This window comes from Pavona decussata, unplaced genomic scaffold (assembly GCF_977016875.1).
Source record: "Pavona decussata unplaced genomic scaffold, jaPavDecu1.1 SCAFFOLD_234, whole genome shotgun sequence".
NCBI lineage: Eukaryota > Metazoa > Cnidaria > Anthozoa > Scleractinia > Agariciidae > Pavona > Pavona decussata.
Genome location: NW_028145639.1, coordinates 2842140 through 2868521, shown reverse-complemented (window position 1 = coordinate 2868521; position 26382 = coordinate 2842140). Strand labels below are relative to the sequence as shown.

Sequence of the window (26382 nt, the reverse complement as noted above, 5' to 3'; positions counted from 1 at the left end):
CTAAGAACAACTCTTTATTTAGCAGCAATCTAGAGAACAATACAGATATATTTTTGCACATTTTTTCCTTCTCCCATTTTCAAATTTGAACAAAGTAAAACAATACAATTGATATCAAATGTCATGAAATTGTCTTACTTACCGAAAAAACGACACGCTTTTTTGAAGCCCAGCTGATTTAAATGCAAACCACTTTTAAACTTGCCAAATTATTTCATTTTCACACTTGTGAAACAAAAATAAATTTGTTTTTACGACTAAAAATCCAAACAAAAATTTGGTTTCGAAACTCTGGTGTTGTCGCATCAATGTTTATATTTATTTTCTCTCGAAATGTACGTTTCTCCAGAAAGAAAAGATTGAAAACATTTCTGTTAATCAGTTGGAAGTTTTAATTGAGTTATTTCAGATTTACCCAAAGGCTGGCATCATAAAAGGCTGACATTACTGATTACTGGAAAAAAATATTTACGTACATGATAAACCGTCACTGCCTTCTTATAAATATCGACACGTCACTGCATCGACTGATAAACGTTTGTTACACAAGAGAACAGAGGCACTTTCAAGTTCTTAGTTATCAAAGTTTCTGCTTATCAAATTCAAGGAACATTCTTATGGTCGTAGATATTACAAAGATAATTCTTCGCTTCTCGAATTTTGGTTGTCAGGAAAGGTAATTCTTAACGGAATGTTTCGCACGTTCTTGAAAGTGCCCGTGTTCTCTTGTTGTTGCACCGTTGATAGTTGTCATAAAACTCTGATGTCTGGTGTAAAAAGAAATTGGTTTTAAGGTTGATTAAAAAAGGCTTGTTATACAGACCACAATAAGAACAGAACTTTTTGAGAAAAAAATTCTGATTATGGAGACCAAACAACATTGAATGTTTCATTTATTGCAAACCTCGAGTGAAAGTTTTGAATAAATTCATTTGGTGATTTAATTTCTCTGCACCGCTCCACATTTTGATTGTCGTTCGATTTTAAATACAAGAAAATTATGGGACAACATGATCATATTTTCAGCAAAAGAGAAGACTTTAGAACCAGTTAATTCATAATGATCCAAAATACTTTTTGTCACGCAAATGTCTTCGTCATTGTCGTGTTTTTATATTATCTTGAAGATTTTGAAACGATTTTGTAGCAGTTGAATTCCTTGTAACAAAATTGTCCTGATTATTGTCGCGATAATAAATTATAGGAACATACTTTCAATTGTTTGTTCGTTATCTAACAAATTTTAAGATTTCCGTTTGGAACCAAACCAAAAACCATTTAGGTGGCGTTTCTGTTTTACATATAATTATTTTTCCTATTATTCACTTAATTGTGGATCTAAATTGTACGAGAAACTAATTTTTTTTCAATTTGTTTATAAAAATTATGTATTGGCACTAAAACACCGAGCAAGACTTATTTGGTCGCGTAATTCCTTCAAACCCAAATATTTTTTCAGCTTTTCCTTCGTTTCAAAAATTATACACATCCTGCTTTCGACTAGGTTCATCTGGTCACTAAACGCAGGTACTTTTACCTTGATTTTATTTTGTATTTATTGTGGTCTGCCTAACCTGCCATGCGTTTATTTGATTCATGTTTCGTTTTGTATTCAAATTTCCGATTTTTAAAATGAAACTTGGTGTCACAATGATTTTGTACCAAGAACCAGACTCTGGGGTTTTATGATAAACTCTTAATTCTAGATGTTATGTTGGAGGAAAACACCTTTCTTTCTGCAAGCCTGTTCTCGTTGTAGCACAGTGAACTGATTTATCAATGCATGATCGTGAAGAGCTAAAGCTCAATACTTTTACTCGGCTTGAATTTGCTACTAGAAAGAACGTGGAGCCATACAATTGTCTGTTTTATGGTCTAAATTTTATCACTTGCTCCAAACAGTTGTTTTTTCAATGGCGCAAAATGGTCAGGCCACGCATTTTCCACTGTGCTACAATGAAAATTGTCTTGCAGAAAAATATCTTGTTATTAAAAGCTACATGGCAAGCTATGATACGAATTGATTGGCCTTGAAAAAAAAATATTGCGATACGAGAACTTTGGATTAATTTTTTCAAAAACATTCTGTCTCGTACACAATTTCCGTACAAATGTCATTTTACAGAGAAAATTCTCTAAAGTTAGTTTTAGTTTTCATAGCTTGCCATGTTGTTTTTAATATCCTCCTTGTATACACCATCTCGTGCAGAAAAATTTAAAGACTAAGCCGGTTTTGGATTCTTTTTTTCGATTTCCATCTTAACGTTTCTGCACGAGATGGTGTATGTTTTTTGGCGGGTTAAAAATTGTAAGGGTAAACCTTGAACATTTTTGGGAACAAACAATGTTCAAGGGGTCCCCTGTTAAATTTTTTGTCAAAATCGTTGCCAGGGGAAACGCTGTGCAAATTTACTCAAATTTTCCCGCCAAAAGACTTAGTATATATACGAAGAAATATTTTGTGACACCTTTTAATTAATTAAACGATTTTTACTTAATCAATTAACTGAAGTAGAAGAACTTGTAACAATAATTAAGACAGATAATAAAGACAATGAAAGTGAAATGACTGTTGAAATTTTATTGTTGTTGTCTTCTAATCAATTATTATTACATTATAATTACACTAAACAACTATTGAAAATTTAAAAAAAAAACGGCGCATGCGTATTTAAGGCGCCCGTATTTTTTCTAAGTCTTTTGGCGGGAAAATTGGAGCGATTTAAACAGAGGTTACCATGAGAGAATTGAAAGGAAATTCGACATAAGTATTCCAATAAAAAAAATGTGAACAAGTTTGGGCTAACAAATTTAATGTAGACTTTGCGAAAGAGCAAATAGATTCAAATTTCATAACAATTGCCGAACCATTTTAGCTGAATTGATACTGGTATTACTTGAAAATTGAAATTTGCTACTAAAATCATCCGAAGGCTACACAAAAATTAATTTCTAAGCTATAAACTGCAAATGTGATTTCTGCCACTTTTGTTTGTTCTTGTAAAATATTTACTCGGCAAAGCTTGCATACGATTGATGAAAACATCGATAAATATTTGGTATTTTGAAACATTTTAAAATCTCAGAAGGTAAAAACAATGATAAACAATTTAAATTACCAAAGATTTTCATCATTTTGCGAATTCAAGAGAAGCATGCAATATTCGAAAGCAAACTTAACACCGTGAAAATTCGCCTTTCGGTATTGATACAGTGCAACACAAAAATAACTAACAATTCCAAGTTTGACGACAAAATGGATCGTTGAAATAATCGTAAAAAAATAAATCAGTCGATCAAAACTGCCGATAAATTAAATGAAGCTGTTAACGGTTGATTGCATTACAATTTTAGCCATAAATTGTTTTCATCACTAAAATAGGGCGAACTAACAAAATTTAGACTAAACATACCAATGACCTGATAAATATGCTGCTGACAAATTGTAGATCCTCCGAAAACATTCATTGAAGGTTGAAAAATCGCGCATAAAATTCGAAATTCATACCAGAAAACTACTAACAAATGGCCTAAATTTTTCATTGAGAATTCGTGTTAAAACGCTTAAACAAGGACCCTCACAAAAAAGGGATAGCTACTCCCACCTTTGTCACATGTTCACCGCTTCAACGTCACATTAAGGATGGCGGACAGAGTAAATGTTGTGAAATCGGTATTTCAAGAAATAAAGCTAAACGTGTATTGAAAAAATACCCTAAGCTGTTAAAAGAATATTTTGGAGAAAATATATTGTAATTGAGCAAATCTCTGCCTTTATTCACGAGGCAAATACGCATACGAATTTTAAATTTATTCTGTCAATATTCTATTGTATCTTGCCGCACGGACTCTGCGATGCTCACAGCTCAGTGTCTACAATGAAATGACTGGCGGCTTGGCCAGGCCAAGGTTCCCTTATAGTGTGGGTCTATGTTTAAAGGCTAAAAATCCTGCCTAAAAAGACACCAACGGCCTAACAGTTTCCTTGACGAATCCCGATCTCAGCCTTATAAAATCTATTTGCGTGACAAACAAAAGATAATTGCAATGTATTATTGGAAACTTTGCCAAAGGTGTGTTCAGCTGTAAACTCAAAACAAACAAACACTTTCTCTAAGAAAAAGCGTTTCAGATTCAAAAAGTTTAGAAGAAAAAGAATCAAAATGTATTATATTCTGAAAACAAATAAACGGCGTAGCTTTTCACAGTAAAATCATTAGTGTCTGAAGGTTTAATTCCTTACGAAAACAGTCGACATTTGAACTGAAAACAAACAAATGGCCTCATGTTTTTTTTTTCAGATAAATAAATAGAGTCCGAAGCTATAATCTTAATTGAAAATATATTAACAAAAGTTGAATTGAATACACCAAAAATGTCAGGAATGTCTGAAGCTTAAAATCCTCACTAAAAATGACTGAACCAATCCAAATTTTATTTGAAAGCAGTCAAATGGCCTAACGTTTTCCCAGACAAATTAGTGGCGTATGAAACTATAAGCTTAACTGAAAATAAATAAGGAAAAGTTAATTGAATACAAAAAAAAATGTCAGGAAAGTCTGAAGCTTAAAATCATCACTAAAATAGACTGAGTCAATCCAAATGAAATGGCCTAACCTTTTTTCCAGAGAAATTAGTGGCGTATGAAGCTATAAGCTTAACTGACAATAAATAAGGAAACGTTAAATTGAATACAGAAAAAATGTCAGGAATGACTGAACCAATCCAAATTTTATTTGAAAGCAGTCAAATGGCCTAACGTTTTTTCCAGAGAAATAAGTGGCGTATGAAGCTTTTCAGCTTTTACTGAAAGTTCACTGAAACAGAATTTAAACTGATCTGAGAAACTACCAGTTTGAAGCCTCAATTTTCCTGAATACGGAAAAATGACTTAACGTTAATTTTCACAGTGTATGAAGTTTTAAATCCTTATCCTTTGTTGAAAATTGGCTGAAGAGATCAAACTTTGAATAGAAAACAGGAAATGGCAAATAAGCTATTTTTTTTAACGTGAACGTGAAACTGGCCTACAAATGGCCTGATGTAGGAAGTCACGTTTCATTAACAACCTTTCAAATAACAGAGATGAAAAAAACTGAAAGAGAAAAACATAAAGCCAGACTGTCCACTGAGAAATTGAATGTCTCCACCTTTCTAAAAATTCCTTCTGAACACTGATAACCGGCAGCAAAACATTTTATTGAAAAATACCTCGAATTCAAAATTCTTAATGAGAACTTGTAAACAAATGGTCTAACATTTGCTTAAGGGAAGTTGAAAAACAAAAAAGAAATTAAAGCTTAAGTATCCAAATAAGAAAATTTAAAATATAAATTTTTCGGAGTATAATTAACAATTTTTTAAACTTGATAATGGTGTCATGAAGACCCCGAAACATTGTTTTTTTATAGCTGATTTTTGCTTGTATTTGTATTAGTAAACCGAAAGTCGACAACAAATACGTTTTTTATGAGAAATCATGTCTCAACCTTAAATTGCTTAACGAAAATTAGTAAAAGAAAACTTAAGTGACAAAATGTCTAAAATGTTAATGAAAAGTGACAAATGGCTCAACATTTTCAGTGGTGAGTTGTAAACACCGATGAAAACAGTCAAATAATCAAACATTTTGTCCATTTTTTTACCCTACCATACTACTTTACTGAACTGTATCAATTTCAAATTCTGGCTGAAAACTGACAAACACTAGTGGCCTGTCACTCGTATGTTTTTTATAGAAATCATAGCATAACAGCATAACTGAAAGCTTAAAAGACAAAATCTTAACTGAAAAAAATCAAATGGCCTAGCGGAATCCTTGCACGGCTAAAGTTCTTCCGAAAAACAGCAACTTTTGAAGCAAAATATGCTATTTTATCATCATCATCATCACCATCATTATTATTTTACATCCATTTCAGCACATTCAGGCCAAACTGATGAAAACATTGAATTGCAACATTGCCACAAGGTGAACAAGGCAAAATTTGATACTTTTTAAATTTATATTCTGCTTTCATTATTGTCTTCCTTCCTTCATTTTTTCCTTTAAACATGTTTCAAGCTGACTTTTGAGGAAAGTTGGATTTTAAATGAAAGGTACTAATCCATGAGTAAGGCCTATTTTCGTCGATTTGTTTTGTGAGAAAATTACCCATTTTTGTGCATCACCTATAACAAAATTGATCCGATTTTTCCCGTTCAAGCAGGTTTTCTAAGATCTCTCCTGATTGCATTAGCTGTTTCCTCAAAAACTATCCTGTGTTTTTAAAGATGATTTGTACTATTGTTACATGGCTGAAAATGCCTGTTCTTATCGGCAACAATTAAACCTGTTGCCCGCGACTAAAACACTAAAAAAGAAAAATGGTCTTAATCTTCACTCAACAGCAAAAAGTTCTAACCCCGTACCGAGAAATAGTTGCTGCATCTCAACTACAGTCAAAAATTGAAAACTGGTAACTATTTTATAATTTCGAAACTGCTGTCTCACACGCATGTGACCAAACTTTTTTTTACAAAAATGGGCGTGTCTGTTTGAATTATGTTGTCCAAAATAAGATAACCGAACACCAATTTTTCATCCGTGCAATTTGTACCAAATGATGCAAAACTTTTAGTGATGAAGTTTTTTGTTTATATCTCTACCTTTTTAAGTCTTTACAAATGTTAATATTTGATCGAGCTGACAATAGTCATTCACGTTATTTATTTTTTTATCTCACAAATGGTTTGGTAACATTGATTGCTGCTCATACCGCGAATTTCAAAAAAAAAAAAAAAAGGCCAAAATACAAACAATGAAAAAGACAATAGCATCTTCAAGATTTCACTGAACAATTCGCTTCCATTAACCAGTTTTGAATTATTACAGACAAAAGACTAATATTGACAAATCTAATCTCTCTGAGAAAAGAAAAAATAACTCGTTTTTACTGATAATTATGCCAATATCTTTTCTCAACAAACAATGGCAACTAAAAGGAAGTGGTCTGACTACAGAAAAGACCTCAAATTCAGTGATGAACAAGTTTTCACATTTTTTTTCTGCATGACAGATCAAGTAAACCCCAAGCCTTAATGGAAAACTGTGAAGCTGCCAACATTTTGTTGTACCACATGCAGACAAATCTACTTTAGCACCAATACCAACTGAATCAGTGAATGAGTAATGACTTGACATTGCTACAAAAAAATTGTTTCAAACTCATCATTCTTTCAAAAAAGCGAGAAGTAGCTGCTGAAATCTTCAAGTGATTGATTCAAACTGAAAAAAAGAAACTACCGGTACTTGTTTTGAGTTACTTTTGGAGCTGGATTGTGAAAAACGAAAGTAGTGATATAGGTTCAGTCAGCAACGTAATTTTTCGTTTGTTTTGCATTAGTCTGACTTTAAAAAAGAACTGTTGTTGGTGACATTGACTGACGTTTGGACAGACTGAGTGGAAGTCATCATCAGAGTCAAGTAAATTGTGGAATGTCAGTTGATGGTATTTATGCTCCTGGTCACTGATTGGTCAATTAAGCCGTGATGTCAGTGGCTCTTAGAGGGGTTTTCAATTGAGTGTCGTAAATCCCAAACCAAAGTAATTACTCCAACCTGTGAAAACAGACTTAAACAGTGTAATGAGCCAATCGGAAAACGCGTGTGAGGAAGTTAGGATTGGTTTGACTTTTGTTTCTCATTGGTTGAGAAAGTGGCGCAAGTTTTTGCTAACAAGTTAGACACTAATTTCCAAGTAGCACTTTATTTTACTTACAGAATCGCTCAATTTTGAATTTACAATGCATGGATTATGTAAGGTTTGTTGTCATACGTTAGTCTCAGAAGTGCCTTTGAAATGCATGTAAGGTCTGGTATTGTCGCTGTAAAACTAGGTGTCAAGCTAGGATTGTTGTTTCTGCTCATGCTCAACTGATCTAACCGCAGACACTCAGTTGTAATTGTCATTCCTTAAAACATTGTTTTATTTCTGAATTTCGTCCGGTGGGCTGTTAATTGTAGGCAGGTGGTAGGCTAGTTGCACTTGTCTTGTCAAGTATATAGTTTACAGTGGTTGTTTGTTAGTCCGTTACTAGATGAAATACGATTTGTCATGTTTTTTGTCGGTTTGTGCCGGCCTAATGTACATTCATAGTCGGTAATGAGTTGATCTTAGTTTCTCTCATGTCCTAGTTTTACAGAAACTTACAATTTCCTTCAATTCGATCTTCTCAGCAAAACATATCCAGGCATTTTGCAAGCACAAGCCTAGAAAGTCCACGATATCCATGTTTCTTTTGGCAATCGTGCTTAAATACTAGGAAAGTTTCTTATGGCTATCTGCATTCTGACAAGTTGGAATTTGAATATTGGTAGTGTAATTTCACGTTTAAGGTGTCAGTCATTTCTACCATATTTAAAAGTTTCAATCATTTCAGAAGTTGTTAGTTTTTGTTTAGGTTTATCGCAAGACGTTCTAGTGTAAATCTTTATAAAAGTACTTAGCGACAGTCCAACAGAACGAGGTTATGGGTCGCATCAATGTATGTAACGTCTGTGCGCTTTCTGCGGTTTTAGTGAAGGGTTCTCAATTGGTAGCAAGGCTGAATCATTTGTCACCAGTGCCAATCTGCTTCAGTTTAGTAGAGAAGTTCACTGTTTTGTTTGCCATGAACTGCTCAGTAGCGTCGAGTTATGTCTAGGTTCTTAAAGGGGAAGTATCATGGGGTTTTTGATATCTTTTGTTAAAAATGATGAAATAAGACCTTCAATCAGCTGCCAAATAATTCTAGAATGACGAGAGGAACGAAATCAACTCAATTCTTGAAAGAAACAACTTGTGACCTGTTCTAACGCATTTTGGAAACAAAAATGCGAGAACTTGAAAAACATTAGCCTAATATTTTTCAAGTTTCAATCGAAACTGGCCTACCCTGTCTCTGGACAGAGGCACTAATCGACAGTTTATTGTAGTGGGGTGATAATTTTTAACAAACTTGACAATTATTTTGTTGTTTCTGCTAACAGTCAAACATTTTTGGGTTTTGAAATGACAGCAAATTTTCGTGATACTTCCCCTTAATTAAGTATACCTTTGGTTGTCACAAACAAGCGCATCCAGTTTGTGTTTGTTTTCTTCATTCAACAGTTACTCGTCCTCGTCTGCTCATCTCGAAAAGGCTGTCAATGTCACCAACGACATGATAGAACAATGATTCTAGACAGATGAATGTTCCGTACCTTTATACTCTGTTAACAGAGGTTTGATCGCAACAATGCATCGGAAATACAGATTCGGTTGAGCTGCTTTCATTTTATACCCGCTATGAATTATCACAAAGCACTGAATTTTTTCTTTGCATCAGGAAACTTGTTTTTCATGTGTTGCACTGTATCAACCACGGTATCTTGGAATTTATCTTAATTCATTTGTTTCAGAAAAATTGAAGAAAGCCAAGTATGTGGGCGTTCACTTCCAATTTATCCCAAATTTGGCGGGAATTAATTATTTCACAGAATCGCTCTGGACTACACGTAAGCTGTCCAGGACCTTAATTTCGCTCACTTCGCTGTCGCCGTTGCAAGAAAATAACATCTAGGAACCTGGCTGAAAGTTACCAGATTTGCCCGCATAGAGAACGAATGCACATATAAACCGTACTCTAAACTTTACAATCTAGTTACTCCAAACCCTAACCCTACCCTCCCCACTAAAAAAGCTTAATGCACATCATAGTGGATGTTTGCACTATCGCGTTACACCTAATGATAGGCTAAAGACCGGTTTATCTTCGAAAAAAGCGGCCTATATGCGGGTGAATATGGTAACCTTTAAGCTGCACTTTTTCATGAATAATGTCAGTACCTCTACCTCTACTTCTTGTTTAATTGATGATCTCTCTTTCTCGCTTGCTTGCTTGCTTGCTTGATTCCAGTATCTGAATGTTCCTTGTATCCTGAAAAGAATAAAGAAAAGATGTGATAAATGCAATTAAACTAGGATAGGACCTAGCCCCAGGAATTAGGACTTTTGGAAAATAAACTGGCAAATACCTCAGACCAAGACAAACTGGTTGTTCAAATGCCCCGGGATAGTAGCTCAAAAATCTTTTATTTTCCTTATTTCTTGTCTAAGCTAATTCAGGTCAAATTTAGTCCTAGCTGGCTTTTGTTTCCAGTAGTATTGTAAAAGTAGGTCATTCTGCAGCTGTAGCGTCCCATTTATGCCCTATCTAGATGTATTCAATAAGAAACTTACTGTATTTGCCAATGAATTGGTCATTAAAAGAAGCAACAATGCTGTAAGGTGAATAAAGTGAGATGGTCAAATGCCCCGGGGTAATTAGGTGGAAGGCTAATGCCCGACCCCTGGGATGGACAGTGTGGGAAAATGCCCCACTATTGCCCAGGGGGATGGACATAGCTGGAATTGTCTGATGCATAATTTCACGGTTGTCAAAGACAAAAGATTGGACAAAATACCATAAATGTTTGTCTCTGCGATTTTATTTCTGTAGGGGTGAACCAGATCTAAGTTTGGTAAATTTATTAATAAATTAACCGTATCACCAGGTCGGATGTGGTTTCCCGACAGCATCAATTTAAATAGCTGTATACCACATTCCTAACTTTAAACCCTTTTTCTCCAAACACGCGGGGCCTAACCTGGGGTAAATCATACAAAATTATTTAACTTGCCCTTTTTACATATAATTGTATTAAACAAGTTCAAGAATTATACCTCAGCTCTGCTTCTTATTTAAAGTGATGATCTTTTTTGCTTGCATGTGCCTTACTTCCAATCGGGTGCCATGATAGTATTGCTCTGTATAGAATAAAACAACAAAACAAGTCAATAAAGTAATGACGGAAATCTAAGTCTTCAAAAAAATGCCAGGCAGGGAGAGTGTTTTAGCAAAGCTTAAAAATCCAAGAAAAGAGGTGACGTATTGACTTCACTTCAGACTAGAAAGGCTCCAAGGAACATGTTCTATACACAATGGGAGTAGGGGTGTGACACCAGTCATTGAAGCTTTCACTTGTACCGTTTGTGCTAATAAAACAAATGAAACCAATTGAAGTGAAACAACTCACCACTTAGAAAAACTGTAGGTTGAGATTTATGAGGCCTCTTTGACACTTCCCTTTGCTCGCCCTAGCAGTTACCTGGAGACAGGTAAGCATGTTGTTAAGATACTGTAAAATCCTGGTTATAAGACCTATAAGCCCCCCCCACCCCCCCCCCCCCCCCCACATCCAACTTATAACTGAGCTCCCTCAGTTATAAGCCCATCTATTTGTAAACATAAATTTTATTTTGGTTATAAGTCCTCCCCCTCTGCTTATACATCTATCTTAAATTTATTTTAACACCCCCCCCCCCCCCCACACACACACACACACTAAAAAAGGTATTCCTTTATAAAAATCCCCACTCATAAGCCCCCCACCCCTTGAAGAGGATGAGGAGTTTCACCTTGAGATGGATGACTCAGACAATGGCATTGACGATGATGAACACGATGCGTTTGAAGTGGAAAGCCTTAATTAACCTTGTGAAGTAAAACTGAGATCAAAGTCTGATCTTGTTTTGTTATGTTCCAGTTGCAGTTAGAGTTTCGAATTTGGTCTTGTAGTCAAATAAAGTACCTTTATGTATCAGCTTGTTTTGGAACATTTTTTGTCCACCACTTAAAAGCCTCCCCCCCAATACCCGGGATATAAACCCACCCAAAACTCCTTACAAAATTGTTTAAGCCAAGGTCTTAAACCGGGGTTTTATGGTATGCTGGTAACGCATCTAGGTGTGTTCGGTATAAATATTGATCAAAACAGACATTAAGTTAGCAAAAATAACTACTCACCTTTTTAAACAATTTCATACTGCCGGAGGAAGATGTTTTCTTTTGTTCATTTTGTTTTGTCCCATCATGATGTCTGAAATTAACACAGGAAGAGAGATGAATTATACACACATGCTGGTTAAGATCGTGTTCTTTACAAGTGGTTGAACAACCTCATTTGATTCCCAGGGTCCTCTTGGGAACGAGGTTGGTGATTGAACTATAAATAAATTATTGGAAAAGAGTTTGAATCCTGGTCACTTCTACTTGAAATTATCCGGAGGCAGGCTAACAGGTTATCCAAATCCTGTCATGCTGACTGCATTGAGGACAAAAGTGCAAAAGGGTACTGGGGTAGGGGGTTGAGGGATGGAGGGACAGGGTGTAGGGTTTCAACTTCCTGCCTTCCAACCCCACCCTTTTCACCTTCTGTACCATAACTTCCCTACATTTCTCCCAGTTCTCGCCACTCACAAATGCTTTACTGCTAGTTTCAATTCTCTTTAATACCAATACCTCCCCCTTCTCTCCCCTGCAACCTTAACTCAACCTCTATAGGCCTGGGCCGGATATTTAGGAAAGAGAAACTCAATTTTGTTTGGGTCAAGTACCGGATACGGAAATACGTCATAGACTCGTGCAGCAAGGTGCGTGGGCACATTTTTTTCCCCCACATGCAAAGAAGTGGTCTTTCTTCATGCCTTCGTGTAAAGAAGAGGTCTATCTTCGTTAGGATCAGTCTGCCATCAGTGGTTTGAAATTGAAAAAATTTGCTGATACAGGTCTACAAGTGATCTGGCACCACTCATCGGTTTGTCGCTGTGGAACTTCACGGCAAGGGTGAAAAATTCGATTTTTTTTTTCATATTTTTATGTTCAATAGGCTAGGATATAACTAATTGTGTAGTTTTTTTGGTGAAATATCCTTCCCTCGGGAAGGGGGGGTGGAGGAGGGTGAAAATGCGAAGATGCTTGATTATTGAACATGTACATACCCAAGGCAACAACAACAATAACAACCTTTAGTTACGTTCTTTTTCCCTTGCTACAATCCAGATAATTTATTCATTCGCGAATGAGTTTGCGCACGCAGGCTGGGTTGTTAGGAATGTTGGCTTATACTTACTGATGAAGATCACTACATCCTTCAGCTAGTTCTTTCAATTTTTTAATACAAAAAATGAAGAGAAAAATGAAGAGAAAGGTCATGCCAGTGTGTGCGTGTTTTTTTTTGTTTTTTTTTTTTTGTTTTCATGCAAATTAATGACCCCAAATTTCGCATTTCCGATATAAATGGCTGAAAAATAGGAATGACACAACACACCCCTACAAAAAATGTTGTTTCCTGAGTGAGTGGAATCCTAAGAGAACATTGAATCACCCATTTTTTCGTCCTACCGGGTGGGTGACCTATGGCTTTGGGTGGTAAATTCATCTGCGTGTTACTTCCATGGGGGTGTTGTTTTTCGAATACTATCAAATCAATTAAACTATAAATAAGTTAAAGTTATTAGCAAATTTAAAAATAAAATCTAACTATAAAAAATTGCAATAAAGTTGAAAAGTTAAAAATTTTAAAAAATTTAAAAACATCTTGGTTAAAAGTTTAAAATAACGACGTTTCGATGTTCACTTAATGTCATTATCAAGTCAACAATGAGTGAAATGAGAACGAATATAAATGTAAAGAATTCCTAAGAGACACAAATAAAAGCGAAAATATGTGATGATAATAAAGCATTCGCACACTGAGTAATGTAAAGAGTTTGGCGCAAATAGAGTCTTTCTGAGTATTTAACTCAGGGTTCAATTCCTTAATGAATAACATCTCAAAGATTAGGCAATCAAACTTTGATCTACATTTCTTTAGAACAGAGAATTGCTTGTCAACCAAATCAGTCTTCGATAGACCGTGTTGCTCAAGGTGCCTCCCGATTGCAGAATGTTTGTGTTCGTTAATGCGCTGGTGTAAATGATGGGCGGTGTACCCGAAATAATCTGCGTTGCACAGATCACATTCAAATTTGTATACCACGCATTGATTGTTGACAATTTTGTTAAAAATAAAATCATTAACAAAATTCAGTCGAATTTATGGCTATGGCTATGGCCATTCGGCGTGTGAAAGAATCGCCAAATTTAATTTTGTGCCTTCCTAGGTAAACATTCCCTTGTGCTAGTTACTTGGTGCCGTTTGTTTGCTTAGAGGCAGGGCACAAGTGAATTTTTTCAAGTCAAGTTTATTACACTGAAAATGGAGGGTTGTTGTTTTAAGGCCCTTGTTGGTGGTAAAACACTATGACTACGCAGTACAAGCCACAGAAATTATGGTGTTAACGTGTCGCGCCTGGGCCAAAACATCATCTGTTCGGAGAGCGCTCCTTCTGTCAGGAGCCCTACCCATAAGGAAAGATTTTTCAACATAAACACAGGTTATTATGTTTCATCTGAAAGATCGTAACATTTTTTTGTGAGGGATTGGTGGGGGGGTTCAAAATTTAGCCTTCACGGAACGGTACCCCACCCCTCAGACCCCTAAAGCCCCAAAATTTCAGACATGCGCAGAGTACTTTATTTTGGGAGACTGCTGTTCACAGGAACTCTCGGGCTCATTACTCAATGTTTACATCCAAGCGCATCCAAGCAAATAATTTGAAATTTGCAACAAAAATGTCGAGCAAATGGGACGCAAAAGGGTTCACGGCAGCCAGTTTTCGCGCAGAAATCAGCCGTCAGTGAAGAGGAAGAAAGAAAATGTTGAAAAAGTGGAACAAACGACTACAAGCGGTGTCAGAGTGCAAGCGAAAAATTTTTTATACGATGAAAAGATCGACAAACTCCAGAGAGAGTGTAAACGTCTGCAGTTTGAAAACGCCGGTCTAAAAAGGACAGTACAAACTCTACGACGAAGCATAGGTAAGTGTCGGTTCAAGAAGCCATGAAACTTATTTTAAATGCATGGAAATTTTTTCTTGAAAATATTCGAGTTAAAAGCCGCAGAGAGTGGCTTTCCTATATACACTTGAACATTTTCGGGGCAATTTAGCGATCGATGCTGTTACTAAATTTAACTTCAGCTTATGTAATTAACCTAACGTAATGATATTATCCGCTTTCTGGAGCACTTAACAAGAAAATAAAACGTTCCTAAAACACAAAAATATCAATATGTTCGGTAGCTTGGGTTTTGCTTTCTGTTCAATACCAAACTTAGTTTGAAGCGGCAATTTTGGCGAGTTTGGACGCTGTGATATCCTCGACTTGCGAAGCAGACTGTGAAACAGACGTCTCCGCTTTGCGGCTTGAATTAAAGGCAAAAAGTCTCTTAGCTCCTGAGTAGATAGTAAACAAGATTAAATTCGGTGCTTAACGCACTTTTGAGAAAGCCTGCTCAGTCTTCAGACCTTTTAAAATGTTCAAAAGTAGATACTTATAAGTTGTGTAGTTTTTGCGGCCGGCAATTGAAAGCCAGTAGCTTGGTCTTCAGTAGGTTCATTTTCATCGGACATTTAAACAAAAAACGTAAAAAATAGTTTACAGTTTAAATGTAATCCGCCGCATATTTCCGCAAAGTGTTGTTATTAAAAAAAAAAATTCCCCTTCGTTTAGTTTACTGGGCAAAATTAAAATCTCGACAGGACATGCGAACCGCCGAGGAAACAATTACTTTCAATGAACACTGTATTAAATAAATATTCTAGCTTTGCTTTCAACAAATAGTAACATGTTTACTGGTACAAGAATATGTAAAATTTAAAAACTTTTCTGACCTTTTCTGACCTTCATGTTACAGAAGGTATTTATTTGTTTGCACTCCCACAAAAAAAAAAAAAAATGGATCAATTTTGGGGACTTTGGTGACAAACTTACATTTATTATTTTAAAGAAAACTCAAGATTGTTTTAAACTTGAATAATAAAATTTTTACATTTTCGTGTCTGCAGTATTTCTTAGAAGAAAAAACAATGACCTGAGGAAGGATGTCTTGAAGCTACAAAGTGAAGTGAAAAAGTGTGAAAGAACTTTGAAGTCCACTGGATTGAAAACAAAACAAGTCAGCAACAAACTAAGGGGGGCAAAATCAACTTCCACAAAATTGAAAAGGCAACTAAAGGAAAATGGTGGAATTGTAAATAAGGCACCCAGGTATTCCCTTGTGGATACCTTTGCCCATGGGAACAATGGTTCAAATCAGAGAACAATAATGTTTATGGCTTGCATGAGATATTTACAGCATGCATGTTTGTTGTCCAGTCAAAAGACACCTATTGCATTACATCTTATTTTTAATATTTTATTTAACTGTAGCCCCCCTATGAATGTGGTTGTCTCGCCAACTACACTGGCAGACTGGAATGTTCTTTTAGGGGAGGCAGATAAACTAATTTTGCGTAAACGATTTGCAAGTAGCAAATACGATTTTCATGTTTGGAGTGATGACTCCAACAAAGGCGGGGAAGAACGGCACATTGTAGGTGTCCACACCTGGTGCCCAGAGATGAATAAGCCCAGGGCTTATGTCCTTGCCAACAGTTTGACAGCAAGTGGATCAGGAAAACACCAGTCAGACGTAGACCACCATGTTGTTCATGATGAATATGGCATATCAGATGTGTCAGGGTTGGTTGGGGATAATGCCTCCACCCAAAAGGGGACAACTAATGGTTTAATAGCAAATAATGCAAGAGTGTTTGGGAAGGAAATGTTCTTTGTTGGATGTTATCCCCACATCCTAAATATTATGTTAAGAAGGATGTGTCAGGCTGGGTTTGGGGCTAAGGGTGACATGAACAACAACCATGTACTGCAATTACTTTATAAGGTAGCTTGGCTCCATCATGAGCGCCCTAGTCAGTATAAATCAATGTATGTTTCACTGGGTATCCTTAGTAAAGAGCCACCCCTTCCTCAGTCTTTCATTGACACCAGGTGGACATATTACTACGAGACTCTTCAGTGGCATCTGAAGTATGGGAAAGCATGTCTTCAGCTTGCAGAGTGTCTCCTACAAAGAATGCCAAAATCAGATAGCCACCACATAGTATGGCAAAATGTCATCAAGCTGAGCTCTTGTCCCATGATCCAAGTTGAAATTAAGTTTCTGTTTGAGTTCCTTGATAAGTTCATTATTCCATCTCTAAATGCATCACAAGCAAGTGATGAGGAACTTGGTTTCTCTAGTGGATACCTTGCACGGTTATGGCCTGCAACTGTCCTCAAACATCATGAAACATTGAGCAAAATGTTAATGTCCCCGTCAACATATTTCCCTTTAACTGAGCAGCAGATAAAGATGTCACTTAAGGACCCTGCAGCCATCAACCACTTTCATCGAGATGTGCAAAGGCCAATGTTACAAGAAGCAATCAAAGTGATTAAAGACCATGGAGCAGAGTGGTTGTCCTTTCCTAAGCTATTTGGAATTGGGGCAGATCAGAGATACCAAAGTCCTTTCTGGTATTCTGTCTTGAAGGTGCTCAAAGTACCAATCATGCTGACTGAAAGTAAACAAGAAAACAGGTTAGCAAACAATGTCCACGTTCATGGGCAAAATCTTCACACATTGGTGTCTAAGGACAGAACTGGACTCATCAAATGGGCCAGCATTTGGAAACTGCAGCAACCACAACTTCTAAATGATATTAAAACACTGGCTGCATCAGCTCAGAGCTCTCTAATTAGCAAAGAAGCTAACCCCCACCTTTTTGAGTTCTTTGCCAAACACATTTTCAGTGTGCCTGTGAACAATGTCATTGCCGAAAGACAGTTTAACCTTTCGCAACTTTATTTTCGAGAAAACATGTCAGAGCTGACAAAACAAGCCTCTATTACTTTTGTTGAGAACACACTTCACAGTGGAAAAAGCAACAACAGGACAACTGAAGCAGCAAGAGAAGTGCATGAAGAGAGAATGAAGGCATATGCAAACATGCTGACCTCAGACCTTCTGAAAGAGGCAAGAAAGAACTTAAACACCATCAGAACATGCAAAACAAATGGGCCCCTAACAGCTAAAGATGTCTACCCAAAAGCCTGGGAAGCAAGAAAACTTAACAGTGAAACACCAAGCATGATTCAGTCTCTTAAGGCTGAAGGTCGCAAACTTGAACTTCGGTGGAAAGCTTCCACCAAAGGAACAACACAATTAGAAGAACAGAGATCATTCAGGCCAACCGTGATTGGAGAAGTCAGAACCGCTGGACAGGTTCCATCGCTGATGCAACTTGCAGCTCTCAAGATATGGGATTATGGACAAGAATTTCCAACTCACGACTTACCAAGGGATTGCCAGTTGTTCATTCAAAACCTGCCAAACACTGTCCAGCCTGCTCCTGCTCCTGCTTCCTCTTTGGACATGAATGTTACACCATTACCTATGCATGAAGAATAGTTCATGTAAGGGGTGGCTCTATTTGAAATTTAATAATTTACCGTATACACAGGCAGACCACCCTCTGTTTGTGTGGTGTAATTTGTGTTTGGAACTTGAGACTTTTTATCCACGCGACACGATCGACCTTGAAATTTTACACTTAGTGGAGAACTTTTAGGTCACCTTTTACCTTTATGTTGAAATAAAGTTTCAAGGAAATGTTGATTGAGTCACGCGTCGTGTTTTTTTACCATCCCGAGCCGTAGAAACCTTTCTCTGGCGAGTTTACTCTTCAACAGTGTTGCGGCCTAAGGCCGGTACTAGAGCAGACAACACTGTTGAACAGTAAACTCGCCAGAGAAAGGTTTCTACGGCTCGGAATGGCAAAAAAACACAACACGTGACTCAATCAACATTTCCTTGAAACTTTATTTTAACATAAAGGTAAAAGGTGACTTAAAAGTTCTCCACTAAGTGTAAAATTTCAAGGTCGATCATGTCGCGTGGATAAAAAGTCTCAAGTTCCAAACAGAAATTACACCACACAAACAGAGGGTGGTCTGCCTGTGCCATATATTGTAACAATTCCCAAAGCCATGCTATGAATGGTAAATCTAAGTTGAAGTAAGATAACTGAGAAAAAAAAAAGAAATCATTATTGCATCATAGCCTAGTGTTCTCTTTTTTAATCAAAATATTATTTTACTAAAAGAACCATTAGAGTTTAGTGAGCAAAATCAAATATGCTAGGACATTGTTCCTTTGTTACGGTTTTATCTGTGATTCAGTTTGTGACAAGTCTGAAACCTACAGTATGGTCTGAGTTCTTATGGTGTAAATTGTTAATACAAATTATTAAGAAATAATTTCAAGGTAAAATGGTTGTGTTTTTTAATGTCATACTTCTGACTCATTTCAATGCATGACTGCAGACTGGTATATGCAAAATATGATCATATTTCTGTGGTTGCTCTAAACAGACTAAACAGTCAGCAATTTTCAGTGAACATAATTTTAGTTTATTGTTATGTAATATTTATCATTTATGTAAGTACATTGTATAATCCATATTTCAGGCAAAATTTGGCAATATTGGTTAGAATGATACAAACATTGTGTATAATATGATTAAAATGATACAGTGCACAAATGTAAGATTATCACCTTGTAAATAGAATGTAGCACAGCAGAATACTTTAGTTGTGTTTAAGTCTGATGTAATAAAATGCAGATGATTTTTTTCCAGACCCAGGTTAGTGAGACCTTTAGGATCCCTTGTACATACCCTTAAAATATTCTATCCCCACAGACAATCAACCTTACAGTCTGGCTCGAAAATGCAGGTTTTTAAAACAAGGCCACCGTGACCTTTTTTTGGCGTGCAAATATTAAGCTTATTGTAAAAACACGTACATAACTCTCTCCATTAAAAGAAAGCGTCTCTTTTGCTGGAAAAATTCAATGTGAAAACAAAGTATCCCAGCCAAATTGATATAGGGATGAATAATACTTAAGCTTATAACAGTATCGTTAAGCTTACTATCACTCGAAAACAAAATTTTCTCTTACCTCGACTCTTTGTTTCCTTGAACTGAACATTCCAAAAGCTCTCTCTCCGGTGCATTCGATATTTCACTTTTAGAATTTATATCTTGAGCGCACGGGGAAAAGGTTGTAATAACTTAAAAAGCGATCAATCTGGGGCTCCTGGCCTTCATTCCCCAAGAAACTAGAAGGCAAATCTTCAATTTGACCGTTTCGATTTCCCGACTTCAACGGTCCCGCACGCGGTGGACAGCAAAACAGTAAAAAAATAAGTATTTATACCACTTCGGCGAGGAAAGAAGAAAAACTAAAACGGTAGAAATTTTAAATCTGGTCCATTCTTTCTACCTTGCATGCTAAAGTACCAAAACTTTTGCGTTTTAAAACGATATTCAACGAAACATACTGCTATGCTTTGACTGGCGAAAATGTTGCCAAGAAATGCTCCAACTGCGCATGTCTGAAACTTTTCCTTCTTGACGTAATGCAATCCATTCCGTGAAGGCTAAAATTAGATACATGGAGGGAGGAATGTGTAAGAAATTTGAGGCCTAAACCATTGCTTCCCCTGATGTGGCATGATGATTGTTTGTTTTTTTTTAATTAGGCAAGGAAAGGAAGGTATAACAGTAACTTGAAGGCAGATCAGATATTACAGGTTGGTTTTAAATCAATCTCCTCCCACATGCTTCCCCACCCCACTCCTGGCCCGGTCCATAAGTAGTAACATTAACTAGTCCCTAAGTGTTGCCCATCAGGTTGGAAACAGAGCACTCTTTCACATTTCAAACAGCATTCATTAGTCAATAGGAGCTGATTCTGCTCCTTCCTTTAGTTACGTCAGTATTAACAGCTCTAGCACCAAATCCTATTACTAGGCCCATCCACCCCATCGAGGACAGCACACTTACCTGCAGTGATAAGTAATGACCAGTCGATTAACCTACCTCTGACAAGCTGTTATACTGGCTTGCGCAAGCTGCTTAGTTGATGTAGTTTTGTTTTCAAGGTTTGGTGAAAAGACTAGCATAAGTAAGAAAAGTAAGAAAACTTAAGTGAAGAAAAATAAAGGCCCAAAAAGCTGCTGTATCAAAGAATAGTGCTAGACTGCTAGCTGAATGATGTAGTGATCTTCATCAGTAAGTATTGATATTGTTTTGTAAAATCTAAGTCCCCCTCCCCGCCAATGCTCCTAACAACCCAGCCTGCGTGTGCAAATGAATTCATCAAAACAAATAAATTATCTGGATTTTAGCAAGGGAAAAGGTTGTTGTTGTTGTTCCCTTGGGTATGTACATGTTCAGCAATCAAGCATTTTAGCATTTTCACCATCCTCCACCTCCCCCCCCCCCCCAACTAAAATGTCCATAACATTGCATTGTGTGACAAACAATGCAAGATAGACTGTAAGCGCCAACATATTTTGTCATTCTATAGCAGCCATCAGATGTAATTTTTTCGTGCACTGTAAACCAAGCAATACTTAACAAATGACTAAGCCATTGAAGAAGATGCAGTATTGATGAAATGGGCCAAAAGTTGTTCAAAAATTTGTATTCCACCACCAAATGTGTACATTGACAGTTCAGACAGTTTGCATGGTGTACATCGGATGTTACAAACAGCTCAAACTCATGCTTATGTTGGCCATGTTTCGCGCGTGAGCGTCATGGTATTTCCCGTATCAGTTAGAAAACTGCGCGTACCAGCCATTTTAGTACCCAGTTGTCGCGCACCAAATAACTGTATGGAGTCACCGCAACAGTCCCTTTAATCAATCAGACTCCAGAGCATAATGTAAGTGCACACAAGAGTTTTCAGAAAATCTTCTATTTATTTCTTTTAGAAAATGCCTCTGTAGGAACAAAATCTTGTAGAAGGGAATTTGGTGGATATAAATCCCCTTTTTCTCGTCTTTCTTGTCGCTACAGCCGTACACAACACACTGCAGCACCATGTTTTCTTCCTTCGCACAACAAAAACACTGAAACCCGCAAAAGCAGCGTTCTTGTATTGACATCATAGACCCATTATCCCCAGTTTCCCACCTTGCGCGGTTTTGTACACAACCAGAAGTGAAATTACACGTATTTGTCCGCCTCAAACGAGGGGAAGAAAAATCGATAACGAATTTATTTTTTTCGATTTTCATATGAGAACAGCATGAAGATTCGATCAAGCAAATAAAAAAAAAACCTGTCATATACACTTTAAGTTTCAAGCAAATTTTAGCGAGGTTTTCAAAGTGCTCTCCTCAAATGACGGGCCAAATTTCATTCAAATTCAACTTCTTGTTTTCAACCTTGCCATTAACATAACACAGTGGTGCAAGTGGACCAGCCGCTGAGAGATAAACCCCTCAAAACGGCGTTTGGAAGCACTGAGAAGCCTTGAAAACACAGCAAAACACACCGGGTTAAGCTTTTTCAGACTTAATTATAATTTCTGTGGGTTATTGTGGGAAAATTGTTGTCTAATTTTCGATTTAATTTTAACGCCATACAAACTCTTATTCCTTTCGATTTAATTTTAACGCCATACAAAACTCTTATGTCACGCTTGCATGGTGGCCTGTGTCACATCACGCTTTGGTGACCTCTGTTTTAATACGTCTGTAATAAAGTCACTCCGTCTCGTAAGCCATACTTTAGTAAATACTCACTTATTATGGAAACCATTAGCCACGTTAAATTTCAAAGCAGAAAGGTTAAGCTTACCCGTTCGCCTTGTCTGTTTTAGCTCTGCTGCAGTGTCTTCACTGTCTTGCAGTTCTGTAGACCGAGTTGTGCTAACTTTCAGCTCTCCAGCCACACGGCTAACCAGCACACTGAAAGGCAAACTAGGCATTTTAAGTTTATCTATATATGCAAAAGTACAAAATTATTCCTAACAGTGGGAACATAAAAGCGCAGTTGTAAAGTTTACCGACCTTTTTTCTGTCACACATTCCGTGGTTCTCACGAACTAAAAACCGGTTCCAAACTTACAAAGATTCATGGGAAATGACACGCAGCTCGCGCGTTGCTCGCGCGACTGGCGAATAAAAATCAAATTCAACGAATTTCATAATGTTACATGATGTTTTGGGATCCATGTTTTATAAAAGAACAATAGGATTTCCAGAATTGACCTCAGATTATACATTAGTGTTTTTCTTATCGATCATCACCTATCAACACCTCATCGAAAAAGCGAGCTCATTGATTCATCAACACTATCAAAAAGTACTGGGCCCAGTTGCTCGAAGCATGGTCAGCGCTAACCCGGGTTAAATACCATGACAACCTATAGGTTTTAATACCTCTTAACCAATGGTTAGTGCTAACCATGCTTCGAGCAACTCAGCTCAGGGAGATAATCGATTTACAGACTGGCCGGCCACTTCTGGCAGATGGAAAGTACTCTGAGACAATACTTTATGATCATATAATCCCCAATCCGATACTCTATAAACTTACCCACACAGCGTAAGTCAGCTAAGAATTCATCCATTTATTCTCCCATAAATCAACTCATGTTCTCCCATGCACGCCTTTTTTTTATAAGGACATAATTTGCGGCCGAGGCTGAACCAAAAATGAATGTTCTTGTTTGCCCGAAACGAGTAGAATTTCCGAAAAACGATATGAACGTCACCAGGAAACCTTAAAAAGACCATCGTGCGCTGCATCAGTACTATTTGACATGCAAGTCGTTACTATACATTTTTTTAGCTCGATGTAAAAAACGTGTGCAGAACTGAATAAAAATGCTTTATCTCTTAGTCTCAGTCTCAGCTTGGGTACGTTCTTAGCATGTTCAAAATTCTCAAAATTTCAGCCTCAATGTTCTTATATAAAAAGGTTCTCATAAAAAAGAGTGTAAATGCACTTAATTTACCCGGCAATGGGTCTGGCTTCTAACCAAGACTGAAAGTTTAATTAAAGAGGCGAGTGGAAAAAAAGCCCTCAGTAACTTTTGGATTATTGCACTAACTGAGGTTTTGAATTCAATTTTCTGTGTTGAGTTCCGTTTTGTTACGTTGTTATCCACAGGGGCGTAGCGACCTTATACGCACGTGCGCACCGTGCGTACCTTCGGAAATCTAAAAAGAAATAAATTTATAACAACTTTATTGGCGAAAGGCGTCTTTTATGATTAAAACGTCGCTGCAAAGTGGCAAGGTCCCATGGAGATCACAAAGGACCAGTTCAATGCCGAGTTCAAAAGATGGAAGCACAAATGGAATGGCAACTGTTAGAATGAAAAGCCTCAGACTTCGGTCAAGACCCTCGATTTCACAAGCCCCTAATTCCGTGTAGGCATATATGTGGCCCTGATCACTCTGCTCACGTATCTGTGCTGAACGCAGTTTTACCGGCATGAAGAGATTAAAACCCCTCTTGGCAGCACTATGAGTGCGGAGAGGTTGTCCTCCTTGGCAATTCCCCACATTCATATAACCATAAGGATGTTGACATTAACAATGTGGTTTTGGAATTTGCCCGTCTGAAGGGGAGACGTCTTGCCTGTTGGTTGTAAACACTGGGAAAATCACTGTTAATTAGTCTTTCCTATAAACTTACTAGTAATTGCCCCAAAAGTTGACATTTAAAAACATAAGTTACTAAACACTAAAAGTTTTTCATATTTTGATTTATGAAACTATCCCCGGCCAGGAAATCGTGAAAAATGACATTTCCGAGCCCCTAAAAATAAAAATGTTTTGGAGGTGCATGCCCCCAAATACCTCAAGCGGCTAGCGCCTTCGGCGCTCGCATAAATTTCTCCTTCCTGCGTACTCCACGAAAAAACACGCTACGCCCCTGATCCAGTGATATTTCTAAATAGTTTGATTAGTTTTTCTTGGACAGTGATTTGCACTGTGTGAAAGTTACTGTACAATCAACTCATAAATGTTTGCACTGTGATAGTATGCAATGAATTGGAAAGCTTAAACGCAACTTCACTGAAGACGAGGAAAAAAAGAACAAACTTACTGAAGAGTATAGCACTGATCAATGCACGCAACTTGAGTAGTTGCAAAAAAGGGCGTCTGAAAAAAATCAATTCCTTTTCGTATCTATTTACATGCACAGCTGAGATGCTCTCCCGTGCCTTTTTTAGAATATTCAGTACCGCTGATTAATTAGCTTGATGTAGTTCAGTTGCTATAGCACCGCTTGAACGGGTTTCGAACCCATGGCCTCTAAGATTTTTTCACGCTTCCTTTTCGTTTCGAAACATTGTTTCTTGTTATGCTTTCGGGGTGACCGGCTAAATTAACGGGAAGCAAAAAAAATGTTTTGCTGCCCCGGTGGCTAAACGAGGGAACATTGTTTCGGACAATCTCGTTCACAGAGCCCACCTGTCTTTTGGGGTGTCTTAGCGCTGACCAAAAGACACGTGGGCTCTGGGAACGAGATTGTGTTTCGGAAGTCGTACAAAGGGTCACGCATGCGCATAATAATAAACTGACTTTGTTGCTAGGAAACATTTTAAATGTGCAGCACTGCAACTTTCATGGTGGCTGAACTGGAAAACACATGTTTCGGAAGCAAAATTTGTTTTCGGGAAGCAAAAATGTTTTTGACCTGAGGCAAAAACATCTTCTTGTTTCCGAGCAGCAAAATTTGTTTCCGCAACACATCTTCCCCGCGCAGCTAAACTGGGAAACATTTGCCTCTGCAACAATGTTTCCTAGTTTAGCCAGGCCTTAATGAACTAAGTGTGTTTTACTCACTTCGTGTCATGTTACACAATGCGTCCTCGTGAATACTGAAAGCACAGGCAGTCCAAGCTCGCGTCACTAGAGATAGTGTAATAATCAATTTACTAGTTGGACGATGACCTTTGAGTGCAAGCGGACACAAATCCAACGCAGAATCCCAGCACAAATGTCCCAGTTTCATGTCAATTAAATAGCATTGCAATCCGGGCCCTGCAGCCGACACCAAGCGACAGTTTAGTTTCAGTAATCCCAGATCTCAAAATTATAAAGACCCGGCGTACACATTCACCACGACACACGACTGTTGAAAACAGGTTTATTCTGATCAACTGATTTCTGAGGGGTGATGTGGACACTTGGAGCACTGTTGATTCACAAGGACATGACAACATGGAGGCAGGTGAGGGTTTGTTTCCTTTGTCTTCTGGGTTTAATTCAGCTTTGCTTGGATACCACATTGCTAAATTATTACGGGGGGAAGTTATTTTGGTCGAGATCCTTGTTTCACTTCCACTGTCATGGATGAAAAACTTAGGTGTTTAAGTGACGGGGCTATGGTCAGGCTATTCTGATGGATGGTGATAGGGGGGACATTAAGAGGCTGGGGACCCTGCACGCCTCTCTGTGTTGCCTAACATGTAGCAATTCGGATTGAGCTGGAAACCTTGTTTAGGGGATTCTTTGCTGTGTTGCTGGCTAATCAAGTTTTTTCTGCGCGTTGAGCATTTTCTGCAGTCGCAAAATGAGCAGTTCCAGAAAATATCCATACTCCCCCCACGGAAGGGTTTTTTTTTATTTTAACCCCCCATTTCCAGAACCAAAAACCCAGAGGGTTTTAATGACCCCCCCTCCCCAGCCCTCCGCAATTTCCCGGTTTTTAAAGCCCTCCTCCCTGAACCCCTCGGAAGTTCAAAATCTATTTAGACTA

The 26382-nt window shown here is 37.5% G+C and overlaps 2 protein-coding genes across 2 annotated transcripts; one reads left to right on the top strand and one right to left on the bottom strand.

Moving 5' to 3' along the window:
* Positions 1–9068: 9068 nt before the first annotated feature.
* Positions 9069–25912, bottom strand: LOC146458177 (uncharacterized). Its single transcript, XM_085091223.1, has 7 exons — positions 25736–25912; positions 22674–22708; positions 22462–22571; positions 11848–11920; positions 11078–11149; positions 10725–10808; positions 9069–9939 (listed from the first exon to the last, which is right to left on the bottom strand). Exons 1-4 carry the CDS (start codon positions 25910–25912, stop codon positions 11862–11864), a joined length of 381 nt encoding a protein of 126 aa, XP_084947349.1. The 3' UTR covers positions 9069–9939; positions 10725–10808; positions 11078–11149; positions 11848–11861.
* LOC146458178 (uncharacterized) lies at positions 14386–18217 on the top strand. Its single transcript, XM_085091203.1, has 2 exons — positions 14386–14742; positions 15771–18217. The coding sequence occupies exons 1-2, from the start codon at positions 14508–14510 to the stop codon at positions 18215–18217; spliced, it is 2682 nt and encodes an 893-aa protein (XP_084947329.1). The 5' UTR covers positions 14386–14507.
* Positions 25913–26382: the final 470 nt, after the last annotated feature.

Coding starts and splice junctions, on each gene's coding strand:
- LOC146458178 (XM_085091203.1), top strand. CDS start 14,508: ATGGGACGCAAAAGGGTTCACGGCAGCCAGTTTTCGCGCAGAAATCAG. Junction 14,743..15,770: donor AACTCTACGACGAAGCATAG/GTAAGTGTCGGT, acceptor TCGTGTCTGCAG/TATTTCTTAGAAGAAAAAAC.
- LOC146458177 (XM_085091223.1), bottom strand. CDS start 25,912: ATGTGGTATCCAAGCAAAGCTGAATTAAACCCAGAAGACAAAGGAAAC. Junction 22,572..22,673: donor GAATGTGTGACAGAAAAAAG/GTCGGTAAACTT, acceptor TTTGCCTTTCAG/TGTGCTGGTTAGCCGTGTGG. Junction 11,921..22,461: donor AAAACAGACAAGGCGAACGG/GTAAGCTTAACC, acceptor TGTTAATTTCAG/ACATCATGATGGGACAAAAC.